Source organism: Odocoileus virginianus, chromosome 22 (genome assembly GCF_023699985.2).
Source record: "Odocoileus virginianus isolate 20LAN1187 ecotype Illinois chromosome 22, Ovbor_1.2, whole genome shotgun sequence".
In the NCBI taxonomy this organism is placed as follows: Eukaryota; Metazoa; Chordata; class Mammalia; order Artiodactyla; family Cervidae; genus Odocoileus; species Odocoileus virginianus.
Window position 1 is genome coordinate 25338977 of NC_069695.1, and position 17592 is coordinate 25356568.

The 17592-nt window shown below is 48.2% G+C and overlaps 1 protein-coding gene across 1 annotated transcript in view; it reads left to right on the plus strand.

The window, feature by feature from the left end:
* Window positions 1-589: 589 nt before the first annotated feature.
* TTC39C (tetratricopeptide repeat domain 39C) overlaps window positions 590-17592 on the plus strand; it is a 100480-nt gene continuing 83477 nt past the window's right edge. Inside the window, exon 1 of the mRNA XM_020870436.2 lies at window positions 590-894. Coding sequence (XP_020726095.2) covers window positions 743-894 — 152 coding nt within the window. The 5' untranslated portion in view covers window positions 590-742. The remainder of the gene's footprint in view (window positions 895-17592) is intronic.

Here is a 17592-nt window from a genome sequence, read left to right on the forward strand (position 1 = left end):
AACTCTGAGCTCCGGGCAGCCTTCAGGCAGGTGCCCCGGGCGCCGCCCCCACCGCCCACCTCCTCAGGGATTGGCTTCCGCGGCTAGTGGGCGGTCCCAGGGTGCCGATAAAGTTGGGCGGCGCGCGCGCCGCCTGCGTGGGGTTTCGGGCACCCGGGGTAAAAGCGCTGCGCGCTCTCGCCGCGGCCCGGGTGGAGTTCCCAGTTTGGTCTCCGAACCCGCTCGCCCTCATCCAGCTTCCCCGCGACTCCTGGGTCCGGTCCTTTTGGAGGAGGGGGTCAAGGGCCGGGCCTCGGAGCCTCGAGCGCGTCCGAGCAGGCTCAACGCGCTGGCTCCGGGCTGCTGGGCGAGGGGCGCGGTGTGAGGGCCGGGGCTCGGGCGGCGCGCGGGGGCTGCAGGAAGCGAGGGCAGCCGGAGCTCGGCCCCCGCTCCGCCCGTGTAGAGACACCCGGAAACGGATTCACCGCTTCAGTGGCCGTGCGAGCCGGGAGCCTCGGAGGGGGGCGGGCGGCTGCTGAGTAATCGCGGCGGCGGCGGCGGCCGCGGCGGCGGCGGCGGGAGGCGGTGGCCTTGGCGCCCACGTCCCCGCCGCGCGCGCTGCAGCCCGGCCCCGGCTCCTCCCTCCGCGCCCGCCCACCGCGCCCGCGCCCCGCGCAGGTAGAGCCGGGCTCCGGGCGCGCGCGGGGGCCGCAGCGGCTGCCACCCCACCTCGCCTCGGCCCCGCGCAGAGCCTCGCGCGCCCATGGCCGGCTCGGAGCAGCAGCGGCCGCGGCGGCTGGACGACGGAGACGCGGCGGCGGCGCCCCTGCAGGACGCGGAACTGGCCCTCGCCGGCATCAACATGCTGCTTAACAACGGCTTTCGGGAGTCGGACCAGCTCTTCAAACAATACAGGTGACCGGCGCGCCCCGCTCCCCCGCCCCCTCCCGGCGGTCACTACTCCCTGGCGGGTCCTTGCTTCCCGAATCGCATCCCCCGGCCTCTGCGCCTTGGCTCCGTCGCCCTTCCGCCCCCACCCCGGCTCCGCGGTCCTTTCTCTCTGCGGGACCCGCAGTCTCCCCTGACTTTCTCCCGGCCTCGTCCTGCCAGAGGAGCGCCCGGTGTCCGTCCGCTTCTCTCTAGCGGGTCGCGTCCCCCGCCACCGGGTCCGGAGCCCGTGGGCTTTGAGATCTGGACCGGACGCGATTCGAGGCGGCAGCGAGCCCCGGACTTGCAGGGCCGTGACTCTGGCGAGGCGCGCCGCTCGCGCTGTCTTTGTGACACGGACCACACCAGCCGCAGCGTGCCTGCTTCGTGCTCCCCGCGTTACTGTGCATCGTTGTGCTTTCCAGACGCTTTCATTGTTTGAAAACAGATATGCACAACTGCCTGGCCATGAAAGAATTAAAAAAAATCCAGCCAAACTCTGCTCATTCACCTCTCTGCCTTTTTTCTCAAACTCAGTCCGCAAAATGAGTTGCTAATGCTTTTCAAGCAAGCGTATGTATTTATGATGGATTTCTCTAACTCAGAGGTAGAAGAAAATGGAGGGATTTTAAACATACGTAGGAGAGAGAGGAAGCACATGTGTGTTCAGTTAATTGTTTTATTCGTCGTCTTAAAAAATTGAAGCGAAAGAACTGAAACCTCGTAGCTTTCTCGTGTGTGGGGAGGAGGAGCCTTCAGTTTCTTTGCGGAGCAGAAGAACCTGCTTTCTGGTTTAGGAAACAAGTTTGTGATTTGCCCTTTTAGTATCGACAGGACTCAAGGATGTTGATTGGCAGCTTCGCTGTCAGTGTTTTAAGGCCCAATTGCTGCGGGTCTTTAGGGCCGGTGTTTGGTAGGAATTAGGGAACTCCTGTGTAGCTGTGATTGAGCGCCACGGCCTGTAAGCAAATAAGAGGAGAGCCCAGCCCGTGGGATGCAGGCGCCTGAAGTTTTCAGACATAAAAGAATGGTGGTTTCTACCGTTGGGAGCATCCACAAACTTAATGGCAAAGCGAGTATCTCACAACTATAAACTTTTTCACTAAGACATTTTACTTTTAAATCAGTTTTGAAGAAAAAAAACCCGCAAATGGAAACTTCTTAGCTCTATTCAGAACATTTTATTTTTAAAGCATACAAATCTGATTTCAAGCCAGAGTTTCATCAGGGATTTCTAGAGGATAGATTTAAAAGACTGACTTGTCTCGCACTCTCTTGTACAGGTTTTTTTTTTTTTTGAGCAATCTGAGATTGTATTTAATGAAAAATTTTATTTACTGTGCTTTGACTTTTCCAAAAAGACACACTAATTTATGTTGTATGAGAGGGGGTCAAGAAAGTCTTAGAGTCAAGTTTGTTTTCTTTGGTTGTTGATCAAGATATGGGTACTTGCATATTTCAATACTTCTTGCTTTGAAATGTTCTGTTACTTATTTTAATGATTTCCCCCCCCCCAATTGCTTTAATGTACTTAAATTCCTATCTCATGGTTCCCATATACTGAAAGCATGAAATAACTCACTTTGCCTCATTTAGACAACTCTGTGCTCTGTTGTGTTCAGTCATGTCTGACTCTGCAGCCCATGGACTGTAGCCTGGCAGGCTTCTCTGTCCTTGGGATTTCCCAGACAGGGATGCGGGTGGGTTGCCATTTCCTCCTCCAGGGGATCTTTTCCTCCCAGGGCAGGGACGGAACCTCTGTCTCCTACATTTCCTGCATTAGCAGGTGGATTCTTTACTGCCGAGCCACCGGGGAAGCCCCTATGCACTATTACTGGAGGGTGAGTTCTGAGTGCTAGGGAAGGCGTTTCTCTGCGAGTGTTGGGGGTGAGGGGAGGAGGTGGTGTCCAGGCAGGATTTCCACTGCATAGCTAGGAGCTGTGGCTGTCTGCTTGTGTTTTGAAATGGGAACCAAGGATAGAGGAACACGATGATGTATTTCATCTCTGCCAAGCATATTTCCTTATATTCGAGCTATTCTAGTGATGACAAAGGAGTGAGATGTATTTCATCCTCACAGTGTTTTTAGTTACGAGGCACTCAGCTTCTCAGCGTTTAGCACGGGCCAGGACACAAGCCCTGTGGTTCTAAATCCAGAGCTCTTTTTCATTAAACCATTCTGACTGTCTCACCTGATTGATATATATTTTGTAACTTGCCCTGGTGACTTTGTTTGCCAGCAGCTTAAACTCTTTTAGGGGTGGATAGTAGTAGCGTCATCCTGTCAGCTTCCCAGCAGCCAGGGGCTGCCCTAGTTTTGCTACTTTTGTAGCTGCTGGCTTTGGTTTCTCAGTTTGCTTACTTGCCTGTAAAATGGGAGTCGTGCACACCATAGGGTGGTTAGTGTTAGAATCCACGGTAGCTGGCAACGTGTAAGCCATCAAACACTAGCCAGCTTTTGAACTTGATGCCTTCTCCACTCCTACTGTACGTTCTCCTGATGGCGTAGTTTGAGTAGAAGACAAAACATCCTGAATGCAGGTAGCCTTTCTCTTTAAAGTTAGCCTGGCCTGTGTGCATGCTCAGTCATGTCTGACTCTCTGCTACCCCGCAGGCTGTAACCTGTGGGTTCCTTTGCCCATGGGACTGCCTCAGCAAGAATACTGGAGTGGTGTGCCATTTCCTTCTCCAGAGGATCTTCCCAACGGAATGATCGAACCCACACCACCTGCTTTGTACTAGGATTCTTTATCACTGCCGAGCCACCAGGGAAACCCTCACATAATGCATTTCAAAGACTTAGGTCCTACTACACATTGGGACACTTCCCTTCCCTTTCCAGGGTTGAATGGCCTGCTGGAAAACACAGCAGTGATTTCATACATGTTTGAGAAACACCTCTAACTCAGTTTATTTGCAGAAGAGAGAACAACTTGATTATCTCATTCCTTAGGACTTTTCTGTCACCACCCTTCCCTTTCCAGTAAACATTCTGGAATTGTATCATTACGGTTTAACAATAGAAACATTTGTGTCTAGTGTAACAGTAACACTGTAAGAAAATTAAAGCAAGAAGGTCACTTTGTCTTGCCACTATTCCTAGGATGGTAGAGTTTCACCAGCAGCTACCTAATGAGAAATGATTACTTTGTAGAAACAATATCGTGAAGGTCATTCTGAATTAGTGGAAAGCTGGGGTTGTATAATTTAGATATTGTAAAAATAGGAGCATGGGCTTCCCAGGTAGCTCAGTGGTAAAGAATCCGCCTGCCAGTGCCAGAGACACACGGGTTCGATCCTTGGTTTGGGAAGATCCCCTGGAAGAGGGAATGGCAACCCACTCCAGTATTCTTGCCTGGAGAATTGAATTGACAGAGGAGCCTGGCGGGCTACAGTCCATAGCAAAGAGTTGGATGTGACTAAAGCAACTTGGCATGCATGCACATGTGCAGTAGAGGCTTTCTCTTGAGATAGAAGACTCCATAGCTGGAGTTTCAAAATGTAGCTGTCACTTCTGTTGTAACTACAGTAATAATATAACAAGCTGCCCAGCTGTTGATGTTGAGTCCCCATCATGCGCTTGGAGATGTTTTCGCAGAGGCTGAGGCAGATTGGTGCTGATTTAAGCCCAAGAATATACCTTTTAAGTGTGTGATCCTCACCCTCCAAAATCACATTCTCTGTGTTGGTCTGGGGGCTCCGTGCTGTAATCCAGCAGTGCTCACTCCCCTTCCTACACACACACACACACACACACACACACACACACACACTTTTAACTGATGTTCGTGTGTGTGATACACACTCAGACCTTTAGGAACTCAGACTTGTGACCAGAGGCTGTGGTTATGTGCATGAGGCAGGCACTAGATTTTTAGGTGTGGAGTTGCAGGTAAGCTTGGCTGGTGGGGAGAATCTGGAGATGGAGCCATGGCTGTTGTGGCCTGTAGGACTAGAGAGAAGGAAACCCAGCTTGAAGGAGAATCTTGCAGAGGAACTGAGGCTGAGCACTGATGGGGTGGAAGTGAGCCAGTTGAAAGAGAAGGCCTTGGGGGAAGGGTGGGGGAGGAGGAGAACGTGAGCGGAGGTGGGTGGACGTGGAACTCGGAACTCGAGGAGAGAGATGTGGGTTGGCATCTGGAGAAGGGGGGTGAGACCTGCCAGCTGATCAGTGTTATTAGGTTGTCATGTCGGATGGGTTTTCTACACTTGTTTTCTTCTGAGATTTGCTGTTTGGTCCACGTTTCCTGTGAGTCAGTGTTGCCTTTCAGGGTGTTCAGTTAACTCATGCTGTCCATTGCCCTCACCCATCACAGTGTGGCCCTCACATCTGTAGTTAACACCCAGCTGCTCGGGCCTCAGGGTCCTGATGTCACCATCTCTTTCTCTTTGGGGCTTGAGGTGTTACTTTTGTAATCGGCAGACTAGGAGGAGAGGTAAAACTCTGAACTCTAAGGAGGACAGGAGACGTTTGGAGCTCCTGAGCCAAAGAGCTTTGCGGTTCTTACTTCACAGGACTGGCATTTACTGTCTCTCTGACCCTTGAGGCCACCATCTCCATCTCCTGCTTTAATTGCTGGCATTCTTTCTGACCCTAAGACATCTGCACTATTTACCCCTGCCAACCCGACTGCCACTTTCTGGCTGTAGATATGATTAAGAAGTCCTGTTTGGTCATTGTTAGATCAAACAAAAAGCATGTAACAGAATGAATGATCACTGATGATAAATATGCATAAATAAGGGCTTCATAGAGAATTAGTGCATAGTTGGTATTATGAATTGATATTTTTCTTTTCTGTCTTAAAGTATAAAAATGGCAAGAAAGTATTAAAAACAAAAAGCAACAAAAACTCATGTTTAAAATGAATGTATGGGTCCTAAATTGTTTTAACAGTTTATGGCACATACAATCAAACCATATTACATGTGGCCTTGTTTCTGAGCAGGTTGATTATAGAGCCAGTCTCACTGTAGAGATTGCTCACTGTAATTCGAGATTTTAGACTAGACCCCATGGGCCAAATCTGGTTGACTGGTTTTGTAAATAAAGGTTTTTTGTTTTTTTTAAAAAAAATGCTTTAAAAAATCTTACTTATTCTTGACTGTGCTGGGTCCCTGTTGCTACACGGGCTCTCCCCCAGTTGTGGTGAGTGGGGGCTACTCTCTAGTGGCAGGCCTGCAGGACTTTCGTTGTGGTGACTTCTCTTGTTTTGGGGCACAGGCTCTAGGGTACGCAGGTTTCAGTCATTGTGGCATATGGGCTCCATAGCTGCAGCTCCCAGACTCTAGAGCACAGGCTCAGTAGTTGGGGTACATGGGCTTAGTTGTTCCATGTGCATGTGGGATCTTTCTAGATCAGGGCCTGAACCTGGGTCTCCTGCATTGGCAGATGGCTTCTTTACCACCGAGCCAGCAGGGAAGCCCAGTAGATAAAGTTATTAGGATACAGCTAGACTCACTTCCCAGATGGACTTTTTGGCTAACCCAGTATCTTCTTTGGTGGTTCAGAGGTAGAGAATCTGCCTACCAGTGCAGGAGCTGCAGGGGACATGAGTTTAATCCCTGGTTGGGAGAGAACCCCTGGAGGAGGAAATGGCATTCTTGCCTGGGAAATCCCATGGACAGAGGAGCCTGGCCAGCCACTGTCCATGGAGTTGCAGAGTGGGACAGGACTGAGCCACTAAACAACAACAAAGTATCTTCTCTGTGAAGAAATGAATGGCTATACAGAGCCTACAGCCCACAAAGCTTAACATAGTTACTCTCTCGACCCTTACAGAAAGAGTTTGATGACCCCTGGTACAAACCACTGTTCTCCCTGGAAAAACTTGAAAGGCTGGTTTAAGAGACCTGAACCCATATGTGTCCAAGCTTCTCGTGTGCCCAGCAGTGTGTTGGATGCTCTGGACTCCAAGGGGGCCCGCGGGTCACCTGTGGGCTCCACATGATGTGGCTGCTCCCAGAGCCAGGTGCCTGCGCCTTGCTGCCAGAGGCCCTGGAGAGTCCATAGGTGCAGAGATGTAAGAAAGGAGAAGCAACAGGAAGCAGAAATGGTGTGGGCAGCTGGCGGGAGGGGGGAGGCTCAGCCACTGCCCTGTTCCACCCTGCTCAGCTCAGCGGTGTGTATATGCAAAGGCTGGGGGATTTTCTCTCCCTCCCAACTATTGCACTGTCTGAAAAGATTCTAATTAAAGATTCATTTGGCTTAATTGGGATGTTAAAAAAATGCAGTTGCCTGTAGAATAATGGACCAGTTTACAGGAAATTATTAGGAAAAAGTGACCACCTCTACAGTGGGGGTGAGGGTGGCATGAGGCTTTCTCTTCCTTTAGTTATATGAAACCCCCTGTGGACCTCCAGACACATCATTGTGCTTCAGGGGTTAGACTTTTTGCACACTCTTAAGTAAATGTTTTTGCTTTTTTTTTTTTTTTGGCTGTGCCGGGTCTTAGTTGTGGCATGTGGGATCCAGTTCTCTGACCAGGGATTGAACCTGAGCTTCCTGCTTTGGGAGCACAGAGTCTTTACCACTGGACCACCAGGGAAGTCCTTGCACTGACTTTTAAATCCCACTTTTTACACCCTAGTCTCCTCTGGAGATCAAACCAGTCAGTCCTAAAGGAAATCAATCCTGAATATTCATTGGAAGGACTGATGCTGAAGCTCCAATACTTTGGCCACTTGATGCAGAGAGCCAGCTCATTGGAAAAGACCATGATTCTGTGAAAGGTTGAGGGCAGGAGGAGAAGGGGACGACAGAAATGGCATCACATCACCTCTGTGGATGGCATCACCGACTCAATGGAGCTCCAGGAGAGAGTGAAGGATAGGGAAGCCTGATGTGCTGCAGCCCATGGGGTCACAAAGAGTTGGACACGACTGAGCGACTGAACAGCAATAATAACTCTTCTGCCAGGGTCACACTCCTACTTACCCAGTGACAGCAGGGGGAATTTGAAGAGGGAATTTGCTGAGAAGGACTCTTGGAGAAGAGAGAAGATAAGGGAAGCCCAGAGAGTAGATAGCTGTTATTTCAAAACCTTGCTTAGTGCCAGTTCTGCCCCTTGAAAGAGGTTGGGGTGCCGGGGGAGGAACTCTCTGTCTTAGACTTTTCCCACTGCTTCCTCTGTCCCACAAGTTCACCATATCTGTTCGGCTGGTAACATAGGTCTAATCTGAGACTGAATAGGTCTTTTGGGGGGTGACCTGGGGATCTAGTCCCTTCAAAGCCTTATGATTTGGAGAAGTGCGTCCCAGTTTCTGGACAGGAGACTTTGCTTGCCTGTTCTTTGAGGTATAGTTGACATGCAGCACCCTCATTTCGGGTGTTAACACAATGATGTGCTGTGTATATGTGTTGTGCAGTGATCGCCACAGTGAATCTAGTTAACATTTGTCACCGTGCATAGTTACAAATGTACATCCTAGAAGGCTGTTCGTTAATTGCTGTCTCGATGGTGTAGTGACTTCTGACATCTGATTTGAAGATGGAGACTGGACTCTCCTTCATGTGTAAAGATGCTTGCTGGTTGGCCATCTCCACCCTTTTCCCTCTAGCTAAGGTTGCTTTCTCCATCTCTTCCTTCTTGCTCAAGAATTTCAGAACGTGAGAATGTGATGCACAACGGGTAGTTACTCTTGTCTTACAGGAAAACGGTCAGTCTATTATGACAGAGGAAAGCCCTTTGAGAAGGTCTACTCTGTGCCGGGCTCAAAGGTGAGAAACAGGTCGCTGCTTCAAGCAGCCGTGGCTCACTGAATCCCTGGAAACCTGCTGCAGTCACTTCAGCAGTCTTACTCAAAGCTGGACTGTCTGGGAAATCCCTGGTTTAGGTGACTTTTCCTAAGATGCATCAAAATAAATACATAAGAATCATAAATTATTGGCAACTACTAGGTGGTACTGTCTCTGTGCCAGGTCACACACTCCCCGTGTGTTCATCCTTGCCTTATCTTCCCCACAGTCCTGGGCAGGGTGCTCTTGTTACCTCCCTCTTGGTGGGGGGGGGGGGGGGGTGCGTGGTGCACAGTGATATTGGATGAGCTGCCCAAGGTCTCACAGTAAGTGGGTGAGCTGGGCTTGAACCTAGGGTGTCCGGCTGCAGAGCCTGTGTTTTTAACCCCTGTACCACACTATCTTGCTTTTGTAATAACCCTTACGGTATGAGAAGTTAGCCTGCATGTGGCTCATGTCATTTTGGGGTGAACTTCCCGCTCAAAAATCTGCAACACACACTTGGGCGCACACAGGCAACCCAGTAAGCCACCAGAGAGGTCTGCCCACAGGGAGTGGGTCACCCAGGTTTCAGATGCCCTATGGCTCCCAGCTGGCCTTGGGGTGAGGTCCCAGGTCTTGTCCTAGGATGGATGTGCTCTGATCTGGCTGGTCTGCTTCCCTGCCTCCCTCTTGCCCCTTCCTCGGTCCCTTCCTCCTTAGCTGTGCTGGAGAATTTTGCGTTATTTGACTGCTTCTGACTTGTCCCTCCCGACCCAACTCAGGTTCCCAGGAGGAGGTGGTGCAGCCCCTGGGTCGCTCCTCCATCCCTTCATCCAGCTCTGTGATGTGAGGTCACTGTTGACATGGCTGCCTGTCTGGGTGCCAGGGCTGAGATGGGTGGACGTCTCGTCGGGGGTTCCTGAGGCCACCCTTCCTGAGGTCGCTGCAGTCACGTGGAGTCCACGAGGTTTTGTGGACTTAGTGCCGCTTTATCTGCACGTGCAGCCCAGGGGCACTGCCTGTTAGGAGCCTTGCTTCCTCAGACCGCTCCTGCATCCTGATGTGGAGGGGCTCTGAGCACCCCTGAACTGATGCTGTGCGTTTCATACGCAGGTAGCAGGGCTCCGGTCTGGTCCTTCAGCGTGTCCAGGCTGCCCAGTGCTTGGTGTGGGGCAGTGGGGAGCAGGGCTGCCAGCCAGCCTGTCCTGGTCTTGACAGGTGCCATCAAAGGCGAAGTGGAGGCTCTGATGAAGTCTTCTGCTTCTGCAGTGGCCATGAGTCTCAGCTGCATCCAGCCGGGGCAGGTAGCTCCTGGGCTGAGCTGTCCTCCGCTCCTTGTTGTCTCTGGCAGGCAGACCCACCTTCCACGTCTCCCGTCAGCCACCCCCGGTGTGCTAGGTTGCCCTGGGTGGGGACAGCATCATGTGCTTTGGCGTAAGAAGACGACAGTCTAGCTTCCCAACTCGTCCTGAATTTCAGGATGAACTGGTCTCTGGAAAAACTTGGAGGCTGGAAGGAGAAGCTTTCCAGACAGGTAGCTCACAACTCTCTCAAATCTAACACCCTCTTTCTGTAACAGCTGTTTTGTTAATTCTCCTTCTACGATCCTAAAATGAAATTGACAGATGAAATGACCTAAGAAAAAAATGACCTGTGACATGTACACTGTTTAAAAGGCAGCTGAATGGCCAAATAGTATCATAAAGGAGAATAAAAAAATTCATAATACAAAGTTACACATATTTCAAAACATAAATGCTCAGCACACCTTCAGAAGATAAAGTCATTAGGTGCCTGCACCTGTGTATAATGAATAAATTTGGATTTGAGAGGCAATCCAAAGCCATTCCATAGAAGAAAAATGAGAGCGTAGGTGCACTTGACACAAAAGAAGTAACAGACCACACTGTTCTGTATTTGTTAAGAGAAAGCAGGGAAAGCCTTAATTGAAGTAAGATAATATGCCGCGGCAAACCATGGGCTGTTGACATGGAGAAAATAAGGAAGCATGGCATTTTTGTAATGAGCCGATGTCAGGGTTGTGTCAACATAATTAATTCCCTGTATTAGGACATGGGATGTGTGCTGACAGAGGGTCTCACAAAACGAACTCCCATCTTTAAATCCGTTGCCAAACCAAGTCCTCTGGAGACCACAGCCTGTAATAGATTTCTCAGATTAAAGGATGAATTGGAAAAAAGTTTATAGGGAAGCTGGGGCAGGAGATGTATAACACTCCCCCCAAGGGCAGTGTCAGAGTAAGACAAAAAAATAAGAAACCCCAAATAAATAATTTTCCTGTGCACTTCTAATGATACAGATTTCAACATGCTACAGATCCTTAATAGTGGATGGCGAAAATGAAGCTTACTCGTGAAAATCCTTAATGAATTAAATAGTGAAATATATGAATGAAAATCTGGTTTTTCATGGGTCTTTAATAATTTGGCTTTAACTATATTTAAAGGAGTTTTCAGTATCCCTGTGAAATTCTGGCATGTGACTTTTGCAAACACGGGCTGGTGTAGCTGTGGTGTGTTGTCAGCTCAAATGCCACAAGTGGTGTTGCTGTTGGTGGTATAGTTTTCTAAAATTGTGAAGACATCTTGACAAAGGGTATATTTAAATAAGGAGAGAATGGTCTTGTGCTTCTGTGTCCAGGGAAGTGGATTCTAGAACTGAACGATGGAAAACTGTGTCATGCATGTGAAGTTCCACATGTTCAGAGATTGTACAGGACGTGGGGTGTGATGACACTCGGGAGTCTGGCACATTGAGGATGACCAGGGTCCTGGGCGCATCCTGCTACAGTTGTTGTGTTGCCCCCAAACAGCCCCCAGAGATTGCCCAAGCACCTCCATTAAAAGGTACTGGGCTTGCAGGTGTGGAGCTCAAGACAAGGTTTAGCTCTGCTGCTGGGATCCCAGGGCTGCTGGGATCAGCAGCAGAGGCAGGCAAGCCCTGGCTGGCAGGGCCACCGCAGGGGGCTTGTGTGGGAGGGGGTAGTGCCCCCAGCGAGCCTGTGACCTGGTTCGAGGCGGAGTGCAGGGTAGGGCTCCTCCACGGTGGCCCCATTGGTTGCTGCATCTAAACACCAGCTTTTCCAGGTCACACACGGCTGCTTCTAGGGCCCAGACACCTCCAGGAGGGGATGTCAGCACAGGTTCTTTTGTCCCCCTCCAGGTGGAGGGTGGTCCCCTGGGGCCTCTTCCCATCTTCTTTCTCATTGCAGAGCCAGCCTGCAGGACCCGTGTCTTTCCAGCCTCAGATGATTTCATCCGAGTGTCCCACTCAGATCTTCCTAACTGTGAATCTCAGGGTATAAACTAGTCCATGTCCCTCCTAAGATGTATGATTGTATTAAAAATCTAATCAAAAGGCCAAGATTGAAGAGGAGGGTGAGCTTTTTGCTCAGTAGGTTACTCCCACACAAAAGGGGTCAAAACATCAGAAATCAGGATGCAATTGCCCCAAAATTAAGAGAGTCAAGGGGACCACAAAAGTGATTCCTCTAGAATGGAAGGAAATGTGGCAAAAAGTGTCATGTTGATTTTCTGAAAGCAGCTAGTAGGAACCCCACCATCACCAGCACGCACGCACACACTGTTTAATTTCAGGTAGGGCACCTCCCAGAACTTTCCGTGGTCCCACCCTCAGCCACACCATCACCTGTATTCCACAGTACATGTGCGTTCAACCTGTTCTTTATCTGCTTGACTGCATCATTGTACTCCTGGGTGGGGCTTTTCTAGGGCAAAGTGAATCTGAGGGTGATGAGTCTCTTTCTGGGTTCCCATGCTTAGTAAGTATTATTTGTTATTCTTCCCACTTTGGCCTCTGATCGTCTAAATGGGTGCCTTTTGCTTCAGAATTCACTCTCTTGTCTCATTACTATAGCAACCCTCCCTCAGGTTTTACTTCCATGATGTAAATCACTCACTGGATAAATAGATTTTCAAATATTTGTATCACTTCACCTCTATCATAAGTAAAAATTGTTGGTACTATTCTAACTGGACAGAAAAGGAGGAAACATGACTTTTTATATCCAAATCCAAGTTGAATTTACTAAATGACAGAAATTCAGGTCTTGGGAAGCAATTGGTTTAAGTGGAAATCCATACTGCGTGGCATCTGGGGGACTGCTTTCAGGATAATGAGTCACTGTTAAGGCCTCAAGTGCTGCTTTTATGCCCTTCCCACCTTTGTTTGGAATAGAGAATTGCAAAATCTCCAGTTATGTATGTATTGTCAGCTCATCTCTGGAGCAAAAAAGAATGGAATATCTTTGTGTCTTTTCAGTCATGTTCACCCTTAACTTTTGCTGTTATTCATTTGCTCAGTCATGTCTGACTCCTTGAGACCCCATAAGCTGCAGCACACCAGGCTTCCCTGTCCTTCACCATCTCCTGGAATTTGCTCAAAGTCACGTCCATTGAGGGCTTCCCAGGTGCCGCTAGCAGTAAAGAGCTCACCTGCCAGTGTGGGAGACATAAGAGATGTGGGTTCGATTCCTGGGTTGAGGCTATCCCCTGGAGGAGGGCATGGCAACCCACTCCAGTATTCTTGCCTGGAGAATCCCATGGTCAGAGGAGTCTGGCAGTCCATAGGGTCACACGGAGTCGGACACGACTGAAGTGACTTAGCATGCACATGTCCATTGAGTTGGTGATGCTGTTCAACCATCTCATCCTCTGCTGTCCCCTTCTCCTTCTGCCTTCAGTCTTTCCCAGCATCAGGGTCTTTTCCAGTGAGTCAACTCTTTGCATCAGGTGGCCAAAGTATTGGAGCTTCAGCATCAGTCCTTCCAATGAATATTCGGGGTTGATTTCCTTTAGGATTGACTTGTTTGATCTCCTTGCTGTCCAGGGTATTCTCAAGAGTCTTCTCCAGCACTGCAATTCAAAAGCATCAATTCTTTGGTGCTCAGCCTTCTTTATGGTCCAACTCTCACATGCAAACATGACTAATGGAAAAACCACAGCTTTGCCTATACGAACAGTTGTTGGCAAAGTGATGTCTCTGCTTTTTAATATGCTGTCTGGGTTTGTCATAGCTTTTCTTCCAGAGAGCAAGAGTCTTTCAATTTCATGGCTGTAGTCACTGTTGGCAGTGATTTTGGAGTCCAAGAAAATGAAATCTGTCACTGTCTTCATTTTTTTCCCCATCTATTTGCCATGAAGTGATGGGACTAGATGCCACGATCCCCTTAACTTTATTGGGGTCTAAAATAAAGAAACACATTGAACCCATCAGTTGCATACTGGTCTGATATATGGCACTTGAACTATCCAAGGTGAAATGGAGCTGGCTATTGTAAGCCTGCAGTTGGAGAAATTGGCCATCTCCTGGCCAACAGCAAGATTTGCAGCAACTCAATTGCCCAGAAAAGAACAATTATCAGTTTATAGCTAGACTGCTGTTTGCTTCAGCTCTCAACTTGGACTTTCACAAGTTTTTTGTTACTTCTGTATTGATGGTTGATGAGACACTACAGATTGAGCTGAAATTACTCACAGGGAAAGGACGAGGGAAGGGCCATGGATGAGAGGAAACAGCTGTCTAAAATAGTTTAGCCAAGAGTTGGAACCTGCTCTGATGAAATTCCTCCGGATTCTTGTTCTGGAGAGATTACCAGTGTAAAAATGGCAAGAAATGACAGAATGGTTTTTTTTTGTGTGTCCCTTGTGTGGTATTCTTGGATCAGAGCTGGGCTTATGAGAGACAGTTGTTCAGTCACCCAGGCATGTCTGACCCTGCAACCCCATGAACTGCAGCTAGAGAGAGGATAGTTGAGGCTACGTTGAAATTGTGAGCTTTTCTCTTGATAGAAGACTGAGTTTTACCTCAAACTAAAACGAAACCTCATCAAGGATCTATTCTGTTCAAGTCTAAGTTTATAGTTAAAGAAGCTTGTAAATAATGAACTAAACCCAAATGAAATTTTCCTGCCCGGTGAAAAGAAAGTGAAAGTGTTAGTCGCTTAGTTGTGTCCAACTCTTTGTGACCCCGTGGACTGTAGCCCACCAGGCTCCTCTGTCCATGGGATTCTCCAGGCAAGAATACTGGAGTGGGTAGTCATTTCCTTCTCCTACGGATCTTCCTGACCCAGGGATTGAACTCAGGTCTCCTACATTGCAGGCAGATTCTTTCCCACCTGAGCCACCGGGGAAGCTCTTTCTGCCTTATGGTCTACTGAAAACTAAAGGAAAATAATAGTGTTTTGGTGAGAGAAAAAAACTTTCTTAGGAAGTTCAGAGTTGTTTACTGAGCTCTTGTCTACTAAAGGTTTATTATGAAGTGTACATCTCTACAGTTTCACTTTGAAATGCCTTTTCAACTGAAAGATAGAGATATCTAAAATTTCTAGGTGATTAAGATATTTAATGTTTGAATTGCTTGTATAGATAGCTGAGTGTACTTAATTCTCAGAGTGATCATGCAGTTTGTGGATTATTGCCACAGATAATAAAGGGGATCCTATGTTAATTTAAAGATGAGAAAATTAATGAAAACATAATCAATTTTGTTTACTTAAAAAATAAGCTTTGAAGCATTGTTGGAAAGGCTTTTTAGCTAGTTGATAATGTGTGGTTTGGATGACCTCTGTTTAAGTTACTTATCAACACCAGTGGCGTCTGCTATTAATGGAGATAATTGATTTGATTGTCTATTTGTATGATTTAAGATAGAGAAGGAACTAAATGCTGATGAGTTAGGGAGATATTTGATACACATTAATGACACAATTAGAAAAACTAAGGGAAAATTGACTTTATTTAGCCTAGAGAGTTATTTTCAGAGTAGATCAGTAACTCTAAATGAGCATCAGGCTTTAGCAATAAATGAATATGAATTAGCAAAGCTAGAGAGGAATCAGAAGAAAGTAAGAGGTATTCCAGTCTGGTAATCAGACAGCAGACTCGGTCTTTGCTTGCATTCCTGTGCAGGCAAAGAGCAGCAGTGAGTGGTAATCAGGTGGGGGATCAATGCTTATCGTTAATACACGTTTTGATGGGCGCATTTACCCTTAATCCCAGTGCTCTCCGCAGCCCTGTTAGATAAGTATTATCACTGTCACTTGGCTCGTGACACAGTGAAGCCTTACTGAACCCAAGTTGAAAAGACTCTGAGTGGGACATCTGGCCCCAACCCCAGACCATATGCTGTTTTCCCTGCTGCTTCTGAAAAGATCTCTGTCGCTGTGCAGCTTGGCATTAGCCAGCAGTCTTGCAGCCTCAGGGTCTCCTGGGCATCTGCTCTTCTGGTGTCCCCAAGCTCAGTGGGCGGCCCCACTTGAAACAAGGTTACAGACTCCAGAAGTCTCACATGTCTTCTTGGCACCTCTCTCATCTGCATTTCCCAGTTTTCCTCTCTGAGTACCTTTTGAATCCATTCACTTCTCTCCACCGCCAGGTCATCCAGGCCGTGTCTCCTTGGGCAGTAGCAGAGCCCAGCTGGCTTCCTCTACCGTCTCTGTCCCTCCTCCCCACCCCCCGATCATCTTTCACGTCTTACTGCCTCTGCTGAGAACACCTTCATGACCTCAGTGGTAGGCTGAAAAGTGGTCCTCCAAAAGACACCTGTATCTTAATCCTTGGAACCACCGTGTGTTATCTTGCTGCCATTGCTGTTCAGTTGCTAAGTCATGTCTAGCTCTTTGTGACACCATGGACTGTAGCCTGCCAGACTCCTCTGTCCATGGGATTTCCCAGGCGAGAATACTGGAGTGGGTTGCCATTTCCTTTTCCAGGGATCTTCCCAACCCTGGCATTGAACTCATGTATCCTGCGTTGGCAGGTGGATTCTTTTCCACTAAGCCACCTGGGAAGTTCCTGGTGTTACCTTCTATGGCCAAAAAAAAAAAAAGGATCTTTACAGACATGATTAAGTTAAAGATTTTGAGATGGGAAGATGATCCTGGATTATCTGGGTGGATAGGCAGCCCTCCTGGAGTGAATATATGCAATCACACATATTATAAGAGGGAGGCAAAGTAAGATTTTATATATGCAGCAGGGAGACTGTTATGAAAACAGAGCAGAGAGATTTGAAGACATCAGCCTTGAAGATGGCAGTGATTGAAGCCGCAGCCCAGGACTGCGGGCAGTCCCTGAAGCTGGAGCGGTCCAGGCATGGGTCCTCTGGAGAGCCTGTGCAGGGAGCAGGCCAGCCCTGCTCATGTCCTGATCTCAGCCCAGGGAAACTCTGGACTTCTGGCCTCCAGAACTGAGAGGAGAAAAATCTCTACCATTTTAAGCCACCAGGTTTGTGATAACTTACTGCAACAGTCCCAGAAAACTAAAAGTAACCTTCCCCTGCTCTCAGGATCAGGACCAAAGTTTCTGACAGCTTCTTTGCAGTGTGGCTTGGTTCTGTTTGGTTTGCCCCTAGACCATTTACTGCTTTATCTGGTTTCTTTCCTTATATTTCAAAATAATTTTATTGTGTTCCTTTTAGGCTGGGGCTGTGCAAAGCCAGGGAAGCTCATGCTGCAGAAAAGGTTCATAGCTTCTCTTTTCATATGATGAAGTGAGAGTGTTAGTGGCTCAGTTGTGTCTGACTCTGTGACCCCATGGGCTATAGCCCACCACGCTTTTCTGTCCATGGGATTCTCCAGGCAAGAATACTGGAGTGGGTTGCCATTCCCTTCTCCAGGGGATCTTTCCAACCCAGGAATCAAACCTGGGTCTCCTGCATGGCAGGCGGATCCTTTACCGTCTGAACCACCAGGGAAGCCCCTTCATATGATGGTTTATATAAACATGGAAAAGTAAAGTAGCTTTAAATTGACAGTGATTTTGGTTTCAACTTGCTTAAGAATCTACCTTGATTTAAAACATCAGCGCTTTGTCAGTCATGTATTCTGTAGCCTTATGTTGCATGGCTGTGCTCTTCCCTTACTCTGACTACCTTCAAATTCTTGAAGATTCTCAAAGAATCATGTTTCTTTCCTCTGGGCTTCT